General features: G+C 52.8%; 1 protein-coding gene and 1 long non-coding RNA gene across 2 annotated transcripts; both read right to left on the bottom strand.

Moving 5' to 3' along the window:
* Positions 1 to 298: 298 nt before the first annotated feature.
* Positions 299 to 13,175, bottom strand: LOC112586990. The gene is made up of 3 exons (XR_003111534.2): positions 12,114 to 13,175; positions 2,319 to 2,406; positions 299 to 453 (listed from the first exon to the last, which is right to left on the bottom strand). It is a non-coding gene; the product is annotated as an uncharacterized LOC112586990 (long non-coding RNA).
* Positions 13,176 to 19,384: 6,209 nt separating this feature from the next.
* On the bottom strand, positions 19,385 to 22,458 carry IER2 (immediate early response 2). The gene has a single exon (XM_006041773.4). The coding sequence runs from the start codon at positions 21,032 to 21,034 to the stop codon at positions 20,366 to 20,368; it is 669 nt and encodes a 222-aa protein (XP_006041835.1). The 5' UTR covers positions 21,035 to 22,458; the 3' UTR covers positions 19,385 to 20,365.
* Positions 22,459 to 23,879: the final 1,421 nt, after the last annotated feature.

Raw genomic sequence — 23,879 nt, 5'->3', positions numbered from 1 at the left:
CAGTCCAGAGATCAGTTAGGAATAAGTCTGGGTTGGGGTTTTGTTGTTGTTCAGTGGCTCAGTCATGTCTGACTCTTTGCTACCCCATGAACTGCCGCATGCCAGGCTTCCCTATTCTTCACCATCTCCCAGAAATTGCTCAAACTCATGTCTATTGAGTCAGTGATGCCATCCAGCTATCTCATCTTCTTCTGCCCCCTACTCCTCCTACCCTCAATGTTTCCCAGCATCAAAGTCTTTACCAATGAGTCGGCTCTTTGCATCAGGTGGTCAAAGTATTGGAGCTTCAACTTCAGCATCAGTCCATCCAATGAATATTCAGGACTGATTTCCTTTAGTATGGACTGGTTTGATCTCCTTGCAGCCCAAGGGACGCTCAAAAGTCTTCTCCAACACCACAGTTCAAAAGCATCAATTCTTCTGGGCTGGGTGGTCATAACAATTTCACTCTGCCTGTGTAGTGAAAACACACACCTCAGATCGGGACTAGAACCCATTTTTTAAAAATATATGGATCATTTTTCAAAGTATTTCTTGAATTTGTTACAATATTGCTTCTATTTTGTTTTTTTTTTTGCTGATAAGCATGTGGGGTCTTAGCTTCCCTACCAGGGATCAAACCCACAACCCCTGCACCAGAAGGTGAAATCTTGACCACTGAACAATGAGGAAAGTCCTTGACTGTCTTTTTTAAATATTATTTTTATTTATTTGGCTGTACTAGGTCTTAGTTGCAGGACACGGGATCTTCAATCTTCATTGAGGCATGCGGGATTTTTGTTTCGGCAGGTGGGATCTAGTTCCCTGACCAGGGATCAAACCAGGCCCCTTGCACTGGGAGCACAGAGTCTTAGCCACTAAACCACCAAGGAAGTCCACCCCCACTGTCATAAGGAGATCAAACCAGTCGATCCTAAAGGAAATCAATCCTGAATATTCATTGGAAGGACTGAAGCTGAAGCTGAAGCTTTGGCCACCTGATGTGAAGCGCCAACTCATCAGAAAAGACCCTGATGCTGGGAAAGATTGAAGGCAGAAGAAGGAGATGATGGTTGGATGGTATCACCAACTCAACGGACATGAGTTTGAGCAAACTCATGGGAGATGGTGAAGGAGTGGGAAGCCTGGCGTGCTGCAGCCCATGGGGCTGCAAAGAGTCAGACACGACTGAATGACTGAACAACAACAACAAATCTATTACAGTGAGCACATAATGAGGCTCAAGGTCCACTGGAAATCTCATCTTCCACCATGTTACATCTAATCACTTCTGAAAAGTTTATGTTGTGTCCTCAATGACAACATCACTCTTTTATTTATTTTATAATTGTATTTAATTAATTAATTTATGCTCTGGCCGCTGCATGCAGGCTTTCTCTAGTTGCAGTGCACGGGCTTCTTATTCGTGGGCTTCTCACTGCAGTGCCCCTCCACACACACACTGCAGAGTATGGGCTCCAGGGCACACAGGCTTGGGAGTTGTGGCATGTGGACTTAGCTGCCCCAAGACACATGGGATCTTCCCAGACCAGGGATCAAACCTGTGTCCCTTGCACTGGCAGGCAGAGTCTTAAAAACTGGACCAGCAGGGAAGTCCTATGGCACACTTTTAAAGGTTGTGCCCCGCCCCCTTCCCTCCTGTCTCAATAGAACAAAAGCAGCTGCAGATATGAGGATGACTGCTGTCATGAAACAAAACAGAAAACAACAAATGTTGATGGGGACATGGAGAAACTGGAGCTCCTGTGCATTGTTGACAGGAACGTGAAAGAGTATAGCCACTGTGGAAAACTGTATGGAGGTTTCTCAAAAACTTAAAAATGGAATTACCACACAACCCAGCAATTCCAGCCAAAAGAACTGAAAGCAAGGTCTCGAAGAAATATTTGTGCACCCATGTTCACAGCAGTATCGTTCACAATAGCTAACACATGGAAGCAATCCAAGCGCTTGGAATTACCAAAATGTGTTATATCCCCACCGTGGAATATTATTCAGCCTTTAAAAGGAAGGAAGGAGTTCCCTAGTGGTGCGCTGCATAAGAATTCACCTGCCAATGCAGCAAACATGAATTCGATGCACGGTCCAGGAAGATTCCACGTTAGATTCCAGCAGCTAAGCCACAACCACTGCGCCCGTGTGCCCCACAGCCTGTTCTCCACAGCAAGAGAAGCCACAGCAATGAGAACCCCGAGCACCATAATGAAGAGTCGTCCCCACTCACCACAACTAAAGAAAGCCTGTGCAAAGCAAGGAAGACCCCGCACAGCCAAAAATTTAAAAATTAATGAAAAAGAAGCTATTGTCTAGGGACTCACCTGGCAGTCCAGTGGTTAAGACTCCACACTTCTCCTGCAGAGGGAGTGGGTTCCATCCCTGGTCGGGGAATTATTAAGATCCTGCATGCTGCAAAGTGTGGCAAAAAAAATTTAAAAATAGTAATAATAGATACATAAAAAGAAAGGAAATTCTGACACATGTTACAACTTGGATGAACCTTGAGGACATTCTGCTAAGTGAAATAAACCACTCACAAAAAGACAAGTACTGTATAATTCTTATAAGCACTTATATCAAGTACTTAGATTAGTCAAAATCATAGAGACAGAAAGTAGAATGATGGTTTCCAGGGGCTGAGGGGAGGTGAACGGGAGAGTTAATAGGTATAGAGCTTCTATAGAAGATTTACAAGAGTTGTGGGGGTGGGACTTCCCTGGTGGTCCAGTGGTTAGGACTCCGGGCTGCCACTGGAGGGGGTAGTTCAAACCTTGGTCAGGGAACTAAGATCCTGCATACTGCACAGAACAGCCAAAAAGTAGGGGGAAAATGTGTGTGTGGGGGGGGAAGAGTTGTGGGGATAGATGATATAATGGTTGCAGAGCAATATAAATGTATTTAATGCCACTGATCTGTATGCTTAAAAAATAGCTAAGATGGTACATTTTTGTCATGTGTATTTTAACTCAATTTTTAAAAAAAATGGCACATGAGTCTGAACAAAGTCCAGGAGATAGTGAAGGACAGGGAAGCCTGGCGTGCTGCAGTCCATGGGGTCGCAGTCCATGGGGACACAACTGAGCGACTGAACAACAGCAGCAAAGCAGCCACACAGGAATGGGCATGACTGTACAAATGCAATTTACAAAGGCTGAAATCATAATTCATAAGATTTTTATGTTTCAAGTAATAATCTTTTGTTTTCAACTGCTTAAAAAATATCAAAACTAGACTTCCTTGGTGGTCCTGTGGTTAAGACTCTGAGCTTCCATTGCAGGGAGCTCAATGATTTTATTCCTGGTGGGGGAACTATGATTGAACGATGCCCCAGGCATTGCCCTACAACCAAAAATAAAAAAGAAAGAAAAACAGAAAAAAGTGTCAAAACCATTCTGAGCCTGAGGGCTGTGCAGAGAAGAGGAACGGATGTTCTCCCCATCCCCCCTCCATCCCCCACCCTGCCACTCCCCACCCTGAGCTGGGTTGTGGTTTGGGGACTCAGGTCCAGTTCACCTCTTGCTTTCCTGCACATCTCACGTCCGACTGGGAACAGACTAGGCTGTACAGAAAGCTGCATCGATGAACACACGTGTGCATGAATATGGCAAGAGCACACTCCTGCTTTGCAGCCAGCCAGACCAGCAGGCAAACCCTGGTGGTGCCTTCTCTTCTTTCCTGAGCAGCCTCAGGAAAACCACTTAACCTGTCTGGGCCTCTGTGTTTTCAACTGGAGATGATCCAGCATGGTGCTATGCAGGACATGCCTCCACTTCTAGGACCTCCCCCATCCTCCCTGCCTCTGCCCCTGGGAAACCTGGGAGGTCTATAAGAGGGAGGTCTATAAGAGGGAGCTCGCTCTCTACACTGGCTCACTCCTCACTGCCACCAGGCCAGTGCCTGAGACTGTGCCCCACCACACACACTCTCTCATTCTGGCCTAAATATATTCCAACCTTAGAGATATCTCATGCCCCACACACATTTCTGTTTTCCTGCCATAGCCTAGTGCCAAGGAAAAGAAAAAAATCCCACTGGTGGGGAGCAGGGAGGAAGATGGTGGTGGTGTGCAGGGGAGTGTGAAATGCAGCCTCAAGGGTCCTGGTCTTAATGGGGGTGCTGGGAAGGCTGGATGAGGGGGACACCCCACCCTGCACCCTGTTTCTCTCCTGGCTCTGCCGCTCTGAGTCACCACTCTGGCGGTTGCTGGCCCGGAGCCAGGACTGGGTGGGATGTGAGGGTGGCAGGCAGGCAGGCGGGGAGGCCTACTTTAGCTTCTGGTTTCTTCTCCACACCCAGGAGGGCCCTTGGGTCTCAGAACACACACCCGGGCAACACCCAGTAAATTCGGACGCCAGGTCAGGGCTCCCCACGCCTTCTGGCTCCTGGGCTGTGTCTGGGCCATCGCCCACCTCTGGGAACCAGGAAGAAAAGCTGGCCTGTCTCCACCCACCAGGACCTGGGGAACCGGCACCCCATGGCCTAGGATGACAGTCCCACTCAATCTCTCCCCAAGATGCCAGAACCTGCCAATCACCTCCATCCTCAGAACTCTATACCTGTTTGGAGGAAAAGACACACACACACAGTGATACTTTGCAGGCAGGCACCTATGTAAAGAGGCAGGGCAGTTAAAAGTGGGTGGTGAGCCTGCCCTCCACCCCACACCAACAGGAAGCCACATCTGGGGACATTATTTGTTGCCATGACTGTAGGAGGTGGTGCTCCGGTACCCAGTATAGACAGATAGGATTGGGGCGGGGGGGTGGGGGAGGGGGGAGCCTGAAGAAAGAGAACCAGACTTCCTTGACAAACGTGAAGTCATTTTTAGCTTAAGCCATTTGGGGATTTTAGCCTGGCCATAAGGCTTGTCCTTGAACAGGTCTCAGTAATCAATGATCTCAAGGGAAGTGAGGGAATGGAAGAACCTAGGAAAAGCAGTCAGGAAACAATTGTTCAGCCATAAAACGCAGTCCTGGTTCCTCCTGAACAATCTGATACAGGTCTTTGAGTTCTGCAGGAACTAAGCCCCCCTCTGCCAAGGTGGAGGATAGAATGATTTTGTTGACCCTCCTGACTTGAACCAAATAGAGCTTGGACTCTATTTTGTTTAGTCCCTCATTCCTGTCCGACTCCTTGTCACCCCATGGATTGTATGTAGCTCACCAGGCTCCTCTGTCCATGGGGTTTTCAGGCAAGAATACTGGAGTGGGGTGCCATTTCCTTCTCCAGGGATCTTCCCCACCCAATTCTCCTGCATTAGCAGGCAGGTTCTTTAAAACTGAGCCACCTGGGAAGCTTTGGCTGAATTCTATGCTGTGTTCTCCTCTGCTCAAGCCAGCTCCTGAATAAGCATGTATCCTTAGCTTAAAACTTCCCCAATTTTGCTGGTCTTGGAGACACGGCTTTGGGAAAGCTCGCTGGTGTTCTTCAGTTCAGTTCAGTCACTCAGTCCTGTCTGACTCTTTGCGACCCCATGAACCTCAGCATGCCAGGCCTCCCTATCCATCACCAACTCCCGGAGTTTACCCAAACTCATGTCCACTGAGTTGGTGATGCCATCCAACCATCTCATCCTCTGTCGTCCTTTCTCCTCCTGCCCTCAATCTTTCCCAGCATCAGAGTCTTTTCAAATGAGTCAGCTCTCTGCATCAGGTGGCCAAAGTATTGGAATTTCAGCTTCAACATCAGTCCTTCCAATGAACACCCAGGACTGATCTCCTTTAGGATGGACTGGCTGGATCTCCTTGCAGTCCAAGGGACTCCCAAGAGTCTTCTCCAACACCACAGTTCAAAAGCTTGGCGTTCTTACTTGCTGCCAAGTATTAAGCCGCTCCTCCCCCTGATCTTTGACTTGGTTGTGTCTTTCTTTTTTCTAAATATTTGGTTGCCTCAGGTCTTAGGACCCTTGTTGCACATGTGAGGTCTTTCATTGCTGCGTACACTTCTCTAGTTGCAACTTCTCTCTAGTTGTGGTGCATGGGCTCCAGAGCGGGGGTGGGTGGTGGGGGTGGGGATTGTTATGGGTTGTGATTCAGGCTTAGTTGTCCTGCGGTATGTGGGATCTTATTGCCCCCACCCCTCAGAGATTGAACCTGAATCTCCTGCATTGGAAGGCAGATTCTTAACCACTGGACCACCAGGGAAATTCCTTGGTGGTGTCTGGCTTGATGCCCAACCAAGAAGTGAACCCAGTTTCCAGGTAACACTAGTGGATGGAAGCCAGGACTGCAACTCAGCATTCTAAGATGCACCAGGCAGCGCCCCCCATCATTCCCAACAGGGAACGATCCAGCCTCAAAAGTCAAGAGTCAAGAAACTGGCACTTTTTTGCTATCTAGTAGACTACATATTGGAGAAGGCAATGGCACCCCACTCCAGTACTCTTGCCTGGAAACTCCCATGGACAGAGGAGCCTGGCAGGCTGCAGTCCATGGGGTCGCTAACAGTCGGATACGACTGAGCAACTTCACTTTCACTTTTCACTTTCATGCACTGGAGAAGGAAATGGTAACCCACTCCAGTGTTCTTGTCTGGAGAATCCCAGGGATGGCAGAGCCCAGTGGGCTGCCGTCTATGGGGTCACACAGAATCGGACACGACTGAAGTGACTTAGCAGCAGCAGACTACATATTAGCTGGCAAGCTATCCAAACTCACTATGCCTCAGTTTCCACAATGTGAAATGAGGATAAGGCAATAAATCTTTGTGATGACGACTCCAGAGGTGAAGTGCCTAAACTAGGAAGCAACAGCTGTTGTGATGACTGTCATTCTTAAGACCTACAGATCTGGAATTTCCCTGGTGGTTAAGAATTCACTTTCCAATGCAGGGGACTCAGGTTCGATCCCTGGTCAGGGCACTAAGACCCCACATACATCGGGGCAACTAAGCCTGTGCACAACTAAAGAGAAGACCACAGGCCACAACTAAAGACACCTGTGCACTGCAGCGAGCAATCCCACATGCTGCAATGAAGATCTCCCATGCTGCAACTAAGACCCAACGCAGCCAAATAAATACTTTTTTTTAAAAAAAGGCAAATGACTATTTAAAAAAAAACAACCTTACTCTCCAAGTCTCTCATAGATCCGAGTTCAAATCTGAAATTTGTATAAGTGCTATCACTGCCCGTCTCAGAGTCATGGGAGGAGAGACAGGTGAACTGCCAGGGCACACAGCCTCAGTGAATGTGGGGGACACAGGGGGACCGAGTGACTCTCGCAGAGTTCAGAAGTGTCTGAGCCTAGAAGGGACATCAGGGAACAAAAGACCACCTGGCTTCTGGGTACAACAGATGCCATGGCAACGGGGCAGGATGGGCTCTGCTCCAACAGGAGAGAAGGTTTGGGGGAAGAACTGCGCTGGCCTTGAGCACAAAGCAGGGAGCATGCCTGAGAACCCGGCCCATCTGATGGGTGGCTGGCAGGAGGGTGGGTCTCACTGAGGATCTTTCCCCAGCTTTCTAGAATGTATTGGTAGCTGCAAGGAGGAAAATGCACCAAGAGCAGGGATACTAGGGTAATTCAGGACAATCAGAGGGAACCTGGGCCATTCAGAGGGTGGGCAGAAACTTTCACAGAGCCGTGTGTGTGGTGTGTGTGTGTGTGGTGTGTGTGTGTGTGGGGGGTGTGTGTGTGTGTGTGTGTGTAACCTGCTGGGCCCAGACTCAGCCTCAACTCAGGGTGTTGAAAAGACCCAGCCTGCCCGCCTGTCCACCCGGTCTGACCAGAAACCCAGGTCAAGCTTGGGACATGTGGCCCTGCGGGTGCACCCTGGCTCCAGCCTCCCAGCCTCCAGGGACAGGGCTGGCTTTAGTCACAGTATAACCACTGGGAGATTGGGCAACAAGTATGTCCCACCCACAGATGTCCGGAGAGTCGTGAGAACTGGGACAAGGGAGGGTGGCCGGGTAGACAGAAGAACGCTCAGGCTGAAGACAAACGCGTTAGTGCCTGCTGACTGCAGAGTCCCAGGGGCCCCCTCTTGCACACTCCCTCCTCCGTGGCCCCATCTCCCAAGCAGCAGCCCTGAGATGCATAGCAGAGCAAGGGAGAGGAAGTACACCCCCCCCCCCCCCCCCCCGGCTAAAAGGAAGGCTTTGGAGATTTGGGGGCGGGCCCCATCTCACAACCTCAGTTTCTCCCTCAGAGAGACATTCCTGGCAGTCCAGTGGTTAGGGCTTCATGCTCCCACTGCAGGAGGCAAAGATTCCTTCCCTGGTCAGGGAACTAGGATCCCAGAAACCAAAAAAAAGAAAAAGAACTGGTTTCATCCCCTCCCTTCTCAGAAGGTAACACCTAGTCCCAAACAACAGGAGAGTACTTCTAAAATCCAATATCTATTTATAAGGTGATGTCCACAGGGCTTCCCTGGTGGCTCAGAAGGTAAAAGAATCTGCCTGCAATGCAGATCCAGGTTTGATCCCTGGGTCAGGAAGATCCCCTGGAGGAGAAAATGGCAACCTACTCCAGTATTCTTCTCTGGAAAATTTCATGGACAGAAGAGCCTGGTGGGCTATATAGTCCATGGAATCCTAGTAAAGAGGCAGACACGACTGAGCGACTAATACTTCAGAAAGAGGAGCCAGAAGGCAGCAGGGGATTATCTGGAGGTGGAAGCTGCACACAGCCCTGGGGGGGAAGAGCTCCACCCCCTGCCCCACGTTGAGCTTCCGAGAGGAGCAGCCACTGGCAGGGTCCCGGCAGTGAGTAATTGCAGGCTTGTTTTGGCCTTCCTGGTGGCCTGAAGCCAGAACAAGGTTCATTCCGGAAGGGCGGGCCACAGCAGGGGAGGGGGGAGGGTAGGAGGGGAAGAGGAGCGGGTAAGAGAGGGGAAGGGAGCACAGGTGGAAGCCGGTTGGCGAGCGGGGTGGGGGAGGGGAAGCTGGCTGGGGGTCAAGATGCTGGGACCGAGGGCCAGTCTCCTGTGGCCTCCAACACGCAGCTAACAGGGCTGGCAGCCTCTGATGGCCCCTCCTTGTGCGCCCTCACCCTCGGGTCTAAACAGTGAAGCGGTGAGCCATTTCCTGTCCCAGACACCAGCAAGGGCCCCCACCCCCAGCCCGAAGCAGCCTTTCTAGTCTAGCAGTGGTTTGGATTTGCTCAGTTAATAATAATCATCGAAAACATGAAACAACAATAAACACCCAAACTCAAACCCAGGGAATTCCCTGGTGGCCCAGTGATTAGGGCTACATGCTTCCATTGCAGGGGGCACGGGTTCCATGCTTGAACCCAGGTCAGGGAATTAAGATTCTCTAAGCTGCAAAGTACAGCAAACACACACACACACACAAAACACCCAAATACAACTTCATCCTCATCAAACCCCTGGGCCAAGCATGCACAAATTGGCCCCCAGGGATGTTTTCACCAGAAGAAGCAGGAGAAAAGATGGTACAGAATTACCCAGCAAGTGGGTGTGAAAAAGCTGAAGAAGGAAGCTGGTGGGTGAAGCCAGTGGGCGGCAAGCACAGGAGGCCAGGAGAGGAAACACTGCCTGGTGGTGGGCGAGAGACCTGGACGGTGGATCTCACCACCCTGAGCTCTCTTCCTTATCTGTGAACCACAGATAAGTTGCTGGGTAAATACAAGAAAAGTCCACCTAACCATCCACTCCATCCTCCAGCCCCAAATCCAGGAGAGAAAGAACAAAGGGCTTTGTATTACTAGACATGTTTGCTTGGTGCCTCAACTCCCTCATCCATAAAATGGGGTTAGTGAAAGTGCCGACTTTAATTCTGACCCAAATTTGGGGCAGGGTTTTGTGGTTGTTCATTAGCATCCAGCTCTGTGACCCAAGGACTGTAGCACACCAGACTTCCCTGTCCTTCACTATCTCCCGGAGTTTGTCCAAACTCTTATCCATTGAGTCAGTGATGCCATCCAACCATCTCATCCTCTGTCGGACCCTTCTCCTCCCGCCAATCCTTCCCAGCATCCGTCTTTTCCAGAGTCGGCTCTTCACATCAGGTGGCAAAAGTATTGAAGCTTCAGCATCAGTCCTTCCAACGAATATTCAGGTGGAACAGTTTAACTAAGTGAATATGTATACCCAGCAAAGCACCTGGCTGGCAGTTAAGTATCAACATACACTGTCTCTTCGTAGACTAGGGCATATTATCTGGTCTCTAACCAGAAGCCCCTGGGGTTGGATGCAGAGTCTCCGGGGGCCCTTCAGAGGCTCACAGAATCTTCTGAGGATACATCTCAGGTTAGCTCTGTAAACACAGTGGACTTTGCAGGAAGCCTCAATTAATACAGTGGCTAATTCCCCAACATATCTTCCCAGGGCTCCTAGGAAGACCAGTGTGTTTCCAAGACCCTCGGCTCAGCTCACTGCCACTCTGGCCCCTAAGGACCGCCTGGTGCTCTGGTCGAATGCTTGGGATAAATCCTAAACTGAGGGAAACCGAGGCCCAGCCCACTTTGGGAATGGCTCAGGGGCTGCAACCTCCAGCTCACCTAGCAAGGCAGTTAGAACCACGGTTGGCAAATACAGCTGCACTTCGGGATCACCTGGGATGCCTGGGTCCCCCGCAGGGCCAAGTCCAGCCCCAGAGATCTCGGGATTTCTAACCATGCCCCATCCCCTGGGGGCACAACCCCCAGCCACAGAGGGGAAAAGAAATGCCCAGAGTGACTCCACTGAGGAGGGCAAGGTCTGCATTCGCCTCACCGCTTCCTGATACTTTCACAAACAAGACGAGGAACAAGAGAAAATGCAGTGCATTTGCTGACTTTGTCAATCCCCTTGCCTCGCTCCCCCCTGCAGCCGGGTCTCCAGGGAAGGGTTTAACAGGAAGCGCCTGGCGTCCGGGAGCCACAGAAGACCATTGTTCTCCAGCTGGTCCCCTCCCTCTTGTCCAGGAAGACCCTCTAGGGAGCCCCTTCAAAAGGGCCAGGCGCAGTGTCTCCAGACTGCAGGCCAGCCTGTCGGGAGAGCAAGCACCGGAAAAGGAAACCCACGGGGCGCGGGCTGGGGTACAGCTGTCACCGCAGAGTCTTGGGGGGTTTCCGAGGAAGGAGGGGCTCAGGCTTACCCGCCCCCCCGGGGGGGGGCAACCCTCCCCCACAGCCCTCATCTGGAAGGCAGACGGCTTTGATCTCAAGCTTTTAGGTACAACTTAAGCTCCTGTCTCCCTCCACCCATTTCCCCCACCCCCAGCATCTCTGTGTTGGAAAGTTTCACACCCCACCCCTTCTCTGATTTCAGATCTCTCTTCCAGGCACTAGGCTAGGACTTTTTCTGATTAGCAGATTTGGATGGGGGGCCAGGGAGGGGTGGGGGGAAGGTTCTGCTTTGGCGGGGCAGTCTGGATTTGGGGGCACAGAAGGAGGCAGAGAGCTGTGAGCAATTCCCTAGGAGACCCTGGGGGGCATGCAGGGTGAGGGCCAGCAGCTGACAACCAGATGTGGGTGGACAGGCTGAGGGGGAAATTACATGGTGCCAGTCAGGTGGTGGGCGGAGAAGACAGGACCCCAGGGGGCCTCCGGAGAGCTGCCTAGGTATAGAAAGGAGGGTGGCCAGACTGTGAAGCCTGAGATAGCTTCTTAACTGTGAGTCAACAATGTGCTGGGGAGGGGGTGATGATCTGAAGCCAGTGGGGCCAGGAGGCTGGAAGGGAGAAAGAGCAAAGAGGCGAGGCGGAATGGGGACCCAGGGGGAATTTCTGCTGGGAGGGACTGCAAGAAAGGGGCAGGCCGAGAGATGCTATTAGGCCTGGACGTGCAAGTGGAGGGCCTTAGTCCCTAGGCTGAACTCCCCTGAACACAAATTTGGGGAGACCTGAAGTTCCCCCAACATAGGTGGGCCGAACACCCCTCTAGGCTGCGCCTCAAAGCAAACAGATATGAAATGACCTAGTGAGTAACCCCGGACACGGATGGGGAAGGCCTGAGCCCCCCTGAACACAAGTGCGTGGATCTGAACTCCACTAGACATTACTGGTGGAGGTGTGTGTGTCCTGGCCTCCTCTGGTCACCAGTGTGGGGGTCTGGGCTCCTCTAGGCAAACATGGTGGGGGAGGGTTTCAGTAGCCCCTACGCCGAGGCCGAGTAGCTCGAGCCTCAAACTCTGGCAATCCCCGTCCCCCTTCAGCTTTCGGTGGCATTTACCTGATTCCGAGCCGACCCCCAGCCCCAGGAGCCCACAGCACGGCCTCCGCCTTCCCGCTTGGCTCCTAAACCCCGCCCCTACATCCGCGGGGCGCTGGGATAAGGGGGTGGCTAAGCTCCGACCATGTGGGCAGAATCCGGGAGGGACGAGCTTGGGGGAGGGGCGGAGCCGCCAGAGCCACCGACCGACTTCGGGAGTTGTAGGAAGTAGCTAGGTGCAGCGCGGAGGGGCGGGGCTCAGAGAGAAATGGAACGCTGCTTAATTTGCATGCCCCGCCCATGTACGTGATCGACACCCGGATAACCCCGCCCTCTGCCTTGGCTAAACCACTCACCCCGAGGGCCCAGCCTAGGACTCAAAGTTCCAAGGGTAGATCGAGCGCCCGCCCCGAGCCGCTGGCAATCTGGTCAAGGTCTGCGTCTTAACCGCCTAAGGCGGCTGGACCTCGCCCGCGCTCCAGGAACCGGCTAAACCGGTCTGGGAGCCGCTTCTGGGCTGGTCTTGACCTGTGGACAGGCCCTTTCCCAGCTCAGCGGAGTCCAGAGCTGGGGCTTGTGTTCCTTGGGTCCCACACAGTGGAGGAAGTAGGGGTGGGTGGGGGTGATAGCGAATCTCTAAATGGGGGGAGGGGCACCACTAGAGCTATCCCCTACTTGCTCTCCCTCGGGGCAATCCTCTCTGGACGTCAGTTTCCCAGTATGTGAAAAGTGGGCATTAAAAGGACTGGCCTTAAAGCAAAGTAGCAAATGCATCATTCATTCACAAAAACCACTTAGTAAGCGCCTACTGGGTTCATCTCTGCCCTCATGGAGACCGCAAGCTAGTAGAGGAGACAAAACCAAAAGAAAATGTAACACTGAAACTGTGATAAATACTACGACCATCATCACCAATACTACTACAAAGTAGCTCGTGATCAGAATGGAAATTAACATAGGAGTCTTAGACCAAAATGGAGGGCAAAAGGGGAAATTCGGTGATGATTTGCCCTTGGGCTAAAATGAGTTAACCAGGTGAACAAGGAGGAGAAGTTGGCCTGGTGGCTTAGTGGGTAAAGAATCTGCCTGCAATGTGGGAGACTGCCTGTAATACAGGAGACCTGCGTTCGGTGGCTGGGTGGGGAAGTTCTTCTGGAGAAGGAAATGGCAAGCCACTCCAGTATTGCCTGGAGAATCCCATGGACAGAGGAGCCCCGCGGGCAGGCTACAGTCCACAGGGTGGCAAAGAGTCAGACACAACTGAGTGACTATAAACCACCATAGGGAAGAGAAAAGAATCTTAGGCAATAACAACATATACAAAGGTCCTGTGGCTGGGAAGGTTGTGGAAACACAAGAAACAAAAAGTAGGTCAGTGTAGCCAGAGAATGACACAAGATTAGCCAGGGATGGGCGGAAATTGAGCAGCATCTTTCAGTCATAGGAGTTTTGTCCTTCTTCACGAAGCAGAATTTTCCTAATTCTGGGACAGGGGGCAAAGTGATTCAATGTTATTTAAATAACTTAAGGAATCCCTCAGAGTCTCTCCCTTTTCAGCTAGTCTAAGGACCTGCATACATGCTCAGTTGTGTCAGACTCTTTGCAACCCCCATGGACTGTAGCCTGTGAAGCTCTTCTGTCCATGGAATTTTCCAGGCAAGAATACTGGAGTGGGTTGCCATTTCCTTCTCCAGGGGATCTTCCTGATCCAGAGATCGAACCTCTCATCTCTTACATCTCCTGCATTGACAGGCGGATTCTTACCACTGCCACCTGCCAAGCAGTAGCCTGAGGATAGTCTTCCTTTGGCAACAATGTCTTTAACCTTAATCTTCCTTTGTAACAAAGAAAGCTGTCTGGAACCTCACACTAGCTACTGTTTCAGCAGGGTCTTGTGATATTGTTTCATTTTCATTGTAACTTTTTAAACTGTTACCTTCCATGCATCATGTTGTTGTTTAGTCGTCAATTACAAATTGGCACTTTCCATGGGTGCTTGCCATCTACCTCTACAAGGATTAAGTGTGTACTGCTGCAGCTGCTGACCTCCAACACCCCCTGAAGGAGTTCAGGGTGGAGAGCAGAAATGAGGCATTCTGTGCTGGGGGTTGTGGTGGGGGCTGGCAGGACAGGTCTTCAGACAGTTAGATATTCTCAGGAGCTGATTTTCTGAGCCTAACTCTTGAATCTCCTCATATCGAGAAAAACACTAAAATGCTTCATGGTGATGACTAGTGGAAGCTTCAGAAGATCAGGAAAAATCTACAAAAAATTGTTTGCTTGATTGCATGTACTCCCCCTTTACCAAAATCACATCCATACTGTCCTTTCCACCTACATCTTTGGAGTTGTTTCTCAGAGCTATCTGAGATGCTGTCTCCTGGGCTGCAGTTCTCATTTTGCCCCAAATAAAACTTAACTTGAAACTCTCATGTTTTGCTTTCTTTTTTTTTTTTTAAGTCAACAGTCCTTAACTCATGTCTGACTAGTGAGTGATTAACAAGTGAGTTAAAAGTTAGAAAAATACATATTACTTAAATAACGATACATTTGTTAAGCAGATGTGACAAAAATCCTGACCCTGATATTTGGGAAATTCAATTATAAGGGCCATGGGAAGCCAGTGAGTAATGGGATAATAAGTATTAAGCCCTTAGCACCCCAGACAACCATATTCACTCATTCAGGCCTGGGCTAGGTAGGCATTTGTGGAACTGACATTTGAATGGGAGCACGGATGCTAACCTTAACATAAACATCAGTAGATGAGCAGTGCTTTAAGGAAGGCTGAGCAGCGGGATACAGGAGCAGAGTAGCACAGTGGGGTGTTATTGTTATTTTGGATCAAGTAGCCAAAGAAGGCTTCCCCAAGGGGGTGACATTCCAGCAGAAACCTAAAGAAAGTGAGGATGGACTTGTGCATATCTGGGAGAAGAGCATTGTAGGAATAAGGAACAGCAAGTGTAAAGGCCCTGGGGCTGGAATACACCTGTCCTGTTCTCCAAGCAGAAAGGATGTCAGTGTACTTGAAGCAGAGGAAAGCTGGGGGAGTCATATGATCCAGTTTGCATTTTATAAGATCAGTGCAGCTGCTGCATAAAACAGATTGTGGGGGTCAAGGGCAGGGTGGAAGCAACTGCCCGATCCCAAGTGAGAGGTGGGATCCCAGCTCAAGGAGGGTGGGAGCCATGGGGTTGGGAAAAACTTGGAGTGGGATGGGAAGTCTAGTTGACAGCACCTGAGGGAAGGAGAAAAAGGAAGTCAAGAAAGATTCCATTTCAGTTGAACTGCTGGCAGTAAGCAGCAAGAATCTTCTTTAGTTCCTGCTAGGTTTGGAATACCTTAGGCCCTCAAGGGGAGACAGAGAGAGAGGGTTTGGCCAGACAAGTCTGGAGGCTGGGAGGGGAAGTCCAAGAAGGAGAGTGACATATGGGATTCAGTATAGAGGTGGGCTTCCCTGGTGGCTCAGACGGTAAACAATCCGCCTGCAATGTAGGAGACCCAGGTTCAACCCCTAGATGGGTCAGGCTCCAGTATTCTTGTCTGGACAATTCCCTGGACAGAGGAGCCTGGTGGGCTACAGTCTATGGGATTGCAGAGTCAAACATGACTGAGCGACTAACACACACACACACACAGACATATGCACACGCACATACAGACACACACACACACAGAGTTGGCAATTAGGGCCTGAAGACTGAATGAGGCTGAGGCTTCCCTGGTGGTTCAGTGGCTAAGAGTCCAGCTTCCAGTGCCAGGGGCCAGGGTTCCGCCCAGGTCAGGGAACCTAGATCCCACATGCCACAACTGAAAGATCCCGCATACCACAATTAAGACCCAGCACAACCAAATGAATAAATATTTTTTAACAAGAAAAAATACTGAAGGAGCCTATCTAAGGTTGACTATAAATAGAGACCAGCGCAGGGCCTGAGGCAGGAACTGTTGGTGAGGTGGGGAGTAAACCAGGAGTGTGAGTGTGGGGTTTAGGGGAAAGAAAGAATTAACCCTGTCAGACCATTAGGATTAGAACAAACTCTGGAGCTGGGAGGGGAGTTCTTATTCACATTGGCAGAGGGAGCCATTCCTCCAGCTCCCTGGGCTTAGCACAGTGTCTGTACCCACTCTCCCATACATCATACTTGTATTGCTGCACGTGCTTTTTTTTTTAAAAAAACAAACTTTTTATTGAAGCATAGTTGATTTACCATGTTACGTTCGTTCAGGTGTACAGCAAAATAATGCAGATATACAGATAAATACTATTTTTCAGATTTTTTTCCATTATAGGTTATTACAGATATTGAATATAGTTTCCTGTGTTATACAGTGGGTCCTTGTTGTTTCTCTATTTTATATACAGTAGTATATGGCATATGTGCTTTTATTTATTTTTAAAATTTATTTTATGTATTTATTTGGCTGTGTCAGGTCTTAGCTGTGGCATGCCGGATCCTCACTGCTTCATGCGTGATCTTTTGTTGTGGCACAGGGACTCTCTAGTTGTGGCTTTTGGGCTTAGTTGCTCTGTGGCATGTGGGATCTTAGTTCCCCAACAAGGGATGGAACCCATGTCCTCTGCATTGCAAGGCAGATTCTTAACCACTGAACCATCAAGGAAGTCCTTGTATGTGCTTTTATTTTAAATTTTTATTTATTTATGACTGCAATGGGTCTTAGTTGCGGAACGCAGGCTTTTGTCTAGTTGAAGAGCGCAAGCTCAGTTGGTCTGAGGCACGTGGGATCCTGGTTCTCCGGCCAGCAATTGAACCCATGTCTCCTGCATTGGAAGACAGACTCTCAATCACGGGACCACCAGGGAAGTCCCCTTGTATGTGCTTTGAAATGAACTGTTGCCATTCCAGCCTCTAACAATAATAAAGTACTAACAATAAATAATAATGATTATTATTATTAGCCTCTAACAATAATAAATCATAAAGTGGCATACCTTGCATGCCAGGCACTTTACTAAGCACTTTATGTATATTATCTCACTTAACTGTCAGAATAAACCCAAGAGATAGGGACTATTATTGTCCATAATTTACAGTCAGGGAAACTGAGGCCCAGAGAGATTAAGTGATTTGCCCAAAGCTGCACAGCAAGTACAACTGGTCATCTGGCCCTGGAATCTGTCCTCATCCAGCAACTTCCACACCTGGGCTCTGTCACTCAGCATGTTGGTTCTGAGTTATCTCTACCCCACCCCCCACTCCCCAGGAGATCTCTCAGGCTGAGGCCTTTCATCCTTTAGGGAGGGAGTGGTGGACAGCCCACATTCTACCAGACCAGTCCAGTCGGATGGGCACGTAGGTTGCTTTTTCAATTTGTGCCCTCTTTGGACAGCACTGTAGTGAACACTCTTCTGGAGCCTTTCTGCAGGTCTGAGGTTCCCTGGGGTATCCGCTGGTCATAAGACCGGTGATACTTTTAATTTTCACAGCTGTGGTCCAGTCGATCACTGCCCAGAGGGTTTGTCCCAATAACCCAAGGCCATGTAATGGCGTGGACACGAAAGTCGATTGTTGTGACAAAATTTTCAACTTTGTCTATTCTTATGGGGCATGAATACACATTCCTTACAGAGAGGCCTGGCCGGCTGCAGTCCTTGGGGTCGCAAGGAATCGGACACAGCAACAATTCTTATGGTGAAAGGGGGCTTTCCAGGTGGTTCAGTGGTGACGAATCCTCCTGCCAAGCAAGAGACCTAGGTTCCAGCAGATCCCTGGGTGGGGGAAGACCCCTTGGAGGAGGAAATGGCAATCCACTCCAGGATCCTTGCCTGGGAAATCCCATGGACAGAGGAGCCTGGCGGGTTACAGTCCATGGGGTCGAAAAGACACGACTTAGTCTAAACAACAAATGGGTGAAATGCGGTCTTAGGGAGGGAAACGTATTAAGGGGATGTATGTGTGTAAGGGGGTGTTCGTCCTATCTCCCACGGCATCGTCTCCAGCCCTCAGCCCCCGCGACCGGGCGCCGGAAACCCCCAGGCGGCCCGGGCGGGGGCGGGGGTCGGCCTAGCAGCTTCCCGCGGAAGGAAGCGCCAGGCGGTTCCAGCGACAGGATGCGTGGTGATGCCCCCTCCCCAGTCGCCGGGGACTTCCCGGGCGGGGCCAGGTTTGCGAGGGAGTTGCTCCCACGCGGACGCACTGAGCTACCGCCAGTAGTGTGGGATTCCAGTCCCCCCGCTACATCCCTTTGGGGAGTTGTGGGTCGATCCCCCGAGTGGGCGGCAACTGAAGTCTCATATTTCCCGGGGGGGAAGGCTGCGGAGGAGGCGAGGTTCCCTTGGGGTGAGGGGTGGGAGGTGGGGTTAGGAGGGAGGAGGCTGAGTGACACAGGGAGGCGGGGGTGCGGTGGGTGAACGAGCCTGGAGGGGAGCCAGGGGCGGGCGTTCTGGGGCGGGGCCGCCCCTCCACCGCGCCCTCCTCCTCCTCCCCTCCGGCCTCGGGGTCAGGTCCCCCGGGTCTCGGGAAGCCCGCAGTGGCGGGGCCGGCCGTCTGGAGGCGGGGCGGGAGCTTTCCCAGCGCCTCCCGCCGCCCTCACTCCCCGCACCTGCGGCTCCTTTGTCCTCCCCACAGCCCCCACCCCCACCCCCTGGGGCAACCCCGACTGTCACTCTCCCGAACTGGCGTTGGGGAAATTGTCAGGGTTTTCTCTCGAGGTGGCGAATCTGGGGACGGGGTGGGGCCAAAGCCAACGAGTGCTCCCGCGGGTATTTCTAAACCAACAGTCTCGAAGGGAAGTTGCTGGGGCCCATTTCGCGTATGAGGAAACTGAGGCTGGAAGCTCGGGTCCTTGCCTGAGCCACACAGTTACACTGCTTGAGACTGGAACTGGGCGTAAAGGGCGCTCCAAAGCTCACCTGTCCAGCCCCACCCCAATCCTGGGAACCCTGCCGATTCAGTTAATCAAGTGGGGGGAGGGTAGCTATCCTTCCATTCTCCAAAGGAGGCCCGATACCCAAGTCGGCTAGGGGCACTGTTCCCAGCAGTATCCCCCAAACATCTGAACTCGGAAAGCCTTCTCACCCAGAGTTGTAGGGAGGGGGTGTGTGTCCAAGATCCCGCCAAACGTGCGACTTTTAAGGAAAGGTCGGAGCACCAGGAGCCCAGTACGAAAGTGCTCTGGCAAAGAAAAGGGGTCGGCCCCTTCCCGCCCACTCTGCCCACGTGGTAGCGGTCAGACCGGTTTCTGGGGCCCCAGCAAGCCGCCGCCAGCTCTTGACCCTTTAACCCTGCCCCTCCCCCACCAGGGAAGAAAACCAGACGGGCTGCACAGACTTTGTATACAATTGGTCTTTATTTTCCTATCTGGCGATTCTAGCAAAATGGCCAGATAGAGGGAGTTACCAGAATCCACCAGTAAAGGCAAACAGAACCCCAAAACGCCCTGGCGAAAATCTCCCGCCTCCCCCATACTGGCCAGTCTCGCCAGCCACTGATCCCAGCTCAGCCCTACAGCGCTCCCCTCAGTTTTGTGATTCCGACCAGGAACGTCAGGGTTGATCGTTTCTGTAGGTCTGAGGGTCAAGCTTGAGACGGTGAACATCCCCACCTCTAACGCACCACATGAGAAAAAATTTTAAAATGAAATTAGATCGGCCCTCTACCTCCGGAGGCGTAGGGGCTTCGGGCAATAACCCGCAGCAAGGCGCAGTGACTCAGGCCGCTCTCCTCCTATTCCCCAGGGCGGTCCACACCCCAGGTCCTCCTCCCGGCCCCCACCCACGCACGGCAGCAGGAAGCTCCCCACGTCTGCCCCATGACGCAACGATGACCGCTTGCACAAGTATGTCACTGGAGGGGGAAGGGGAGTGCCTGGAATTCTCTTAAGTTGGAAACGCAAACACCAACGGCTGAAAAACCTTATTGAAAGGGCAGCATAGCCCCCAGTTTAAAAAAAAAAAAAAAAAGTCCGACCCTGAGGAGTTTCAAGAACCAAGCCTCCCTTCTCCCAGTTCCAGAAGGAGTCGGTGAGGTTCACCTCCCAGTCCGTTAAAACAGCACCGATGGGAGCAGCAGGTCTGGGGGGGAAGGCGCCCGCGCCCCCGGCTCAGGCTCCTCGGCGTCGCCGCTGCACACAGGTAGCGACGGTTCCCCGGGGGCAGAGTCCCTCTCGGGGCCTCTGGGCAGCCCGGGCGACGGCTCCTCTCCACGGCTTCCGCGAGCGCTCCCCCGGGGGTGGGCCTCGCTTCGGGTCTGCGTACTCTGGCCGACGGTTCGGCCCGCGCTCTGGGCTCCGGTATAGCCGCTCAGGAACCCTCAGAAGGCCACCACGGCCCGCACCAGCACGTTGAGCATGTTGTCCGCCGGGCGGCAAGCTGGCTTCGCCTCGCACGCCGGGGACGCCGTCGGAGAGCTGGCAGCAGGACTGCAGTTCAGAAGACCGGAGAAGCGCCTCTGCAGGACGCGCGCCAAGTTGGGGAAGGCGCCCTCCGCTTGCGCCGGAGGGGGCTGCAGGCGATCAAGGACCTCCGAAGAGGCCCCTTCCTCCTCCTTCTCTTCTTCTAAGCGGGCTTTCTTGCTCGGAACCAGAGCGGCGTCCGCACCATCGCTAAGGCTGCTGCTCCTCCGCTTGCGGCTGATTTTGGCGGGGCGCTGGACACAGCGGGCAGGGGTCTCCTCGGCTCTCGGTGCCTCCTGCGTGTCCATGGGTTCCGGAGAGGGCTGCTCACCGTTGCCGGTCGCTGCCTTGGCTGCGGCTTCCCGAGGCGGGTGCAGGCGAGGGTCAGGGGAGCGGACGGGCGGCAAGGGCACTTCGGGTTCCTGGGCTTCCACCTTGGCTGAGAGGTAGAGCTCCCGGGCGCTGCGCATGACCAGCGACAGCTGCAGGCTCCGGTGCAGCCGCAAGCCACCGCGCTGCATGCGTGAATGGTACATCTTCCACACCGACAGGGTCATGATCCGTTGCGCCTCCTTCTGCACTTCCATAGCTGCTCGACGGCGAGGGCGAGGGCGGCAGAGACTCCCGGCTGGGCACGGCAGGTGGCAGGTGCACTTCGGACAACGCGCTCGTTCACGCCACCCTCAGCAGGACAAACCACGCGGAGACACTGCCAGGACGCTCTGCCCGGGCGCCCGCCACCCGGGCCCTTTTGTACCGGGAGTGAAGTCACCGAGACGCCCCGCCCAATCAGAGAGCCGCATCCGGGCTTTCCGCGACGCCTCGGAGAGAGACTCCTTAAAGCGACAGAGTGGAATTTACTGAGGGAAGAAAAGGGACCCTTACTCCTGTGAGGAGAAGCGTCCCCCAATCCAAGCTAAACTCTCGGGGTGGTCTGCTTTCTCAGGGCCCCTCACTGAACCCGCGCGCAGGCCCGGTGGAGGGGGGCCGTGGGTGGTGCTCAGGGCCCACCCACCGGTTGTGTCTGGAGACCCCAGCGGGTCGTAGGCTGCACGTTTCCCTTCGCACCCGAGAAAACTTGAGTTCCAAACGGTAGATCCCCGGTGGAAACTGTATCTACCATCTACCGGGAGCCTAATTAATGTCTGTTTTTGTTTTTTTTATCAATAATGGTGCTAACAATTATTATGCACTTGCTAAGTGCCAGGCGCTAAAGGCTTTCCTACCATAAACATCTCATTGATCTCTCACTTCCATTCCGTGAAGGGTAGTTGTATCTTATTTCTTTAGGCGGGGACATCCAGGCACAGTGACTCGTCCAATATTTGCTAAACGAATACTTGAGCCACTGCGGTGAAAGGGGACCAGTGGAGTCTCCAGCATTCCTGTCTTGCCAGCCTCCGCCCACCCTCCTCACTCCCCTTGTTTGGAGGCGGTGAGAAGGCGGGACTCACTGGCTGGCTCTAGGGCAAAGTTGCCACTCCACGGGAGGTGGATCTGCAGACGGGAGCGCAGCCCAAGCTACAGTCTCTGTGTTCCGCATCGAACATCCCTCTCAGTTTCCCTCAGCACGACATCCACCGTGGGCGTCCATGCCCTAAAGGCGGAGGACCCGGCAGGAACACAGGCCGAATGAACACGTGGCTGTGGCCCCCCCAAACGACGCAGCCCAGCTCCGCCTCTGCTCCCGGGGAGGCGGAGTTGGATTAGGACTTGGAAACTCAGCAACGCAGAGATGGAGCAGACAGATAGAACACATCGGCCCCACCTTCTGCTACGCACTAACATTCCAAGAAATACTATTTCCAGTTCCTCAAAAACCGCGAAATTGTTCGAACAGCTCCCTTCATTCGTGGTGTGGGCCCTTTAAGGGCAAGCTCCCCCGCCCCCTCCACACCGGTGCGCGAACCTTCCCGCCACTCTATCAGCCATACTTCCACAACTAAATTTGGAAGTAGTGACGTAGGGCAAGCTCGAGCCGCTTCCGGATGCCCTAATAAGGACAAGGGCCGGGATCGCAGTACGAGACCGTAGCCGGCCTCTTCCGGATGAGCGGGGGTGGTGCCTTAGCCTCCCTGCACGCCCCGCACCCCGCCGCCCACCCGCCACCCCCACCCCCGCCGCCCGCTCTCCCTCTACCGGCAGCTAGAGCTGGCTGGAGCCCCCGGCTTCCGGAGCCGCGTCCAGCGGGGTCGGCGGAGAGTAAGAGGAAAGTTTGGCTTCCTTCCCTCCCGAGGCCAGAAAGGTGTGACAGCTTTCCGGGAAAGCCCCCTGCCGGCGGGCTCGCATTGAAGCCACCTCCCAGAGACCTACACAAAGACCTTGCCAACACAAGCAGCTACTCCCTAAGGACCTAAGGATCACTACATTCCTGTCCTCGCCACCCCTCCCATGGAAACTCTCCCAGACCCCCTTTCATGTATTTCTGCACTTCCACCAAACACTGATCTTCTGCACCTTTGGAGCATGCTCAGATCCTCCACACCCAACCCCGGCACAGGGAAACTCAGCAAGTATTCTCTCCTCTAGAAGACTTCTCCCCAAACTGTCTCCATTCAGCGATCCTTCCACATATTATGGCAACCAGCTGAGGACGCCCCCATTTCTTGTCCCTTCCCTCCACGAAACGTCACAACGACATCTCCAGCTCAGATGCTCTCTCTGACGCACAACAGAGGCAACCCTCCAAGGACTTCTTCAGACGTCCCGCTCCAGAAATCCGGACCCTACACAGGGGACAGCTGCTTCCCTCCTATAAAAAACTGATTTTCCCGGCGACGCCACACAGAAGGGCTCTGTCACATAGGTGGCAATCCTATAAGTCCCTCTCCAGACCTTCCCGGTCCCGCCTCACACGCAGAGGACTTCCCCGCAGACCATTCTCAGAGCCACCACCACACCCATTCCGGCGACCCCAAGGGTCGCACCCAGAAAGACCTCACCACCCCGACCCCCACCCCCATCCCCTGAAGCTTCTCTAGGGCCCCTACTCAGGGCCAACCCGCTCCAGGGCGACCTCGAGGCTTCTCTCCTCCGCAGGAAAAAAGAGGAGGGAAAGAGTCTCCCCCAGAACCTCACATAGAAGAACCGCACTTCACCTGCCCCCAAACCTGCCACTCCGACCCTGGCCTGGGACCATCTCGCATCTCCTAGGACAGGATCTGGGTGCAGGCTCAAGGAGTCCATAACGATGGCCCACAAATGAATGAGCCCCTTCCCCAGCCATAATCTCGCCTGTTTTGAAGGAGACATTATGTACATTGCTCGGAAGGGAAAACTGAGGTTGCGCAGCAACAATCCGAGGGGCTGGGTCTCGAACCGATGGATTCGGAGCTCTTGAGTCGAACCCAGTTAGATAGAACTAGGACACTGCTGGGGACCGGGAGCGAAGGGGCGGTCCGTGCAGACAGGAAACCGTCTCTGCCCACAACC

The sequence above is a fragment of the Bubalus bubalis genome, chromosome 9 (assembly GCF_019923935.1).
Source record: "Bubalus bubalis isolate 160015118507 breed Murrah chromosome 9, NDDB_SH_1, whole genome shotgun sequence".
In the NCBI taxonomy this organism is placed as follows: domain Eukaryota; kingdom Metazoa; phylum Chordata; class Mammalia; order Artiodactyla; family Bovidae; genus Bubalus; species Bubalus bubalis.
Note: the sequence above shows the minus strand (reverse complement) of the source record. Positions and strands in the feature narration are given on the sequence as shown.

Bases quoted from the DNA above. Each gene is read 5' to 3' on its own strand.
- IER2 (XM_006041773.4), bottom strand. From the start codon at position 21,034: ATGGAAGTGCAGAAGGAGGCGCAACGGATCATGACCCTGTCGGTGTGG.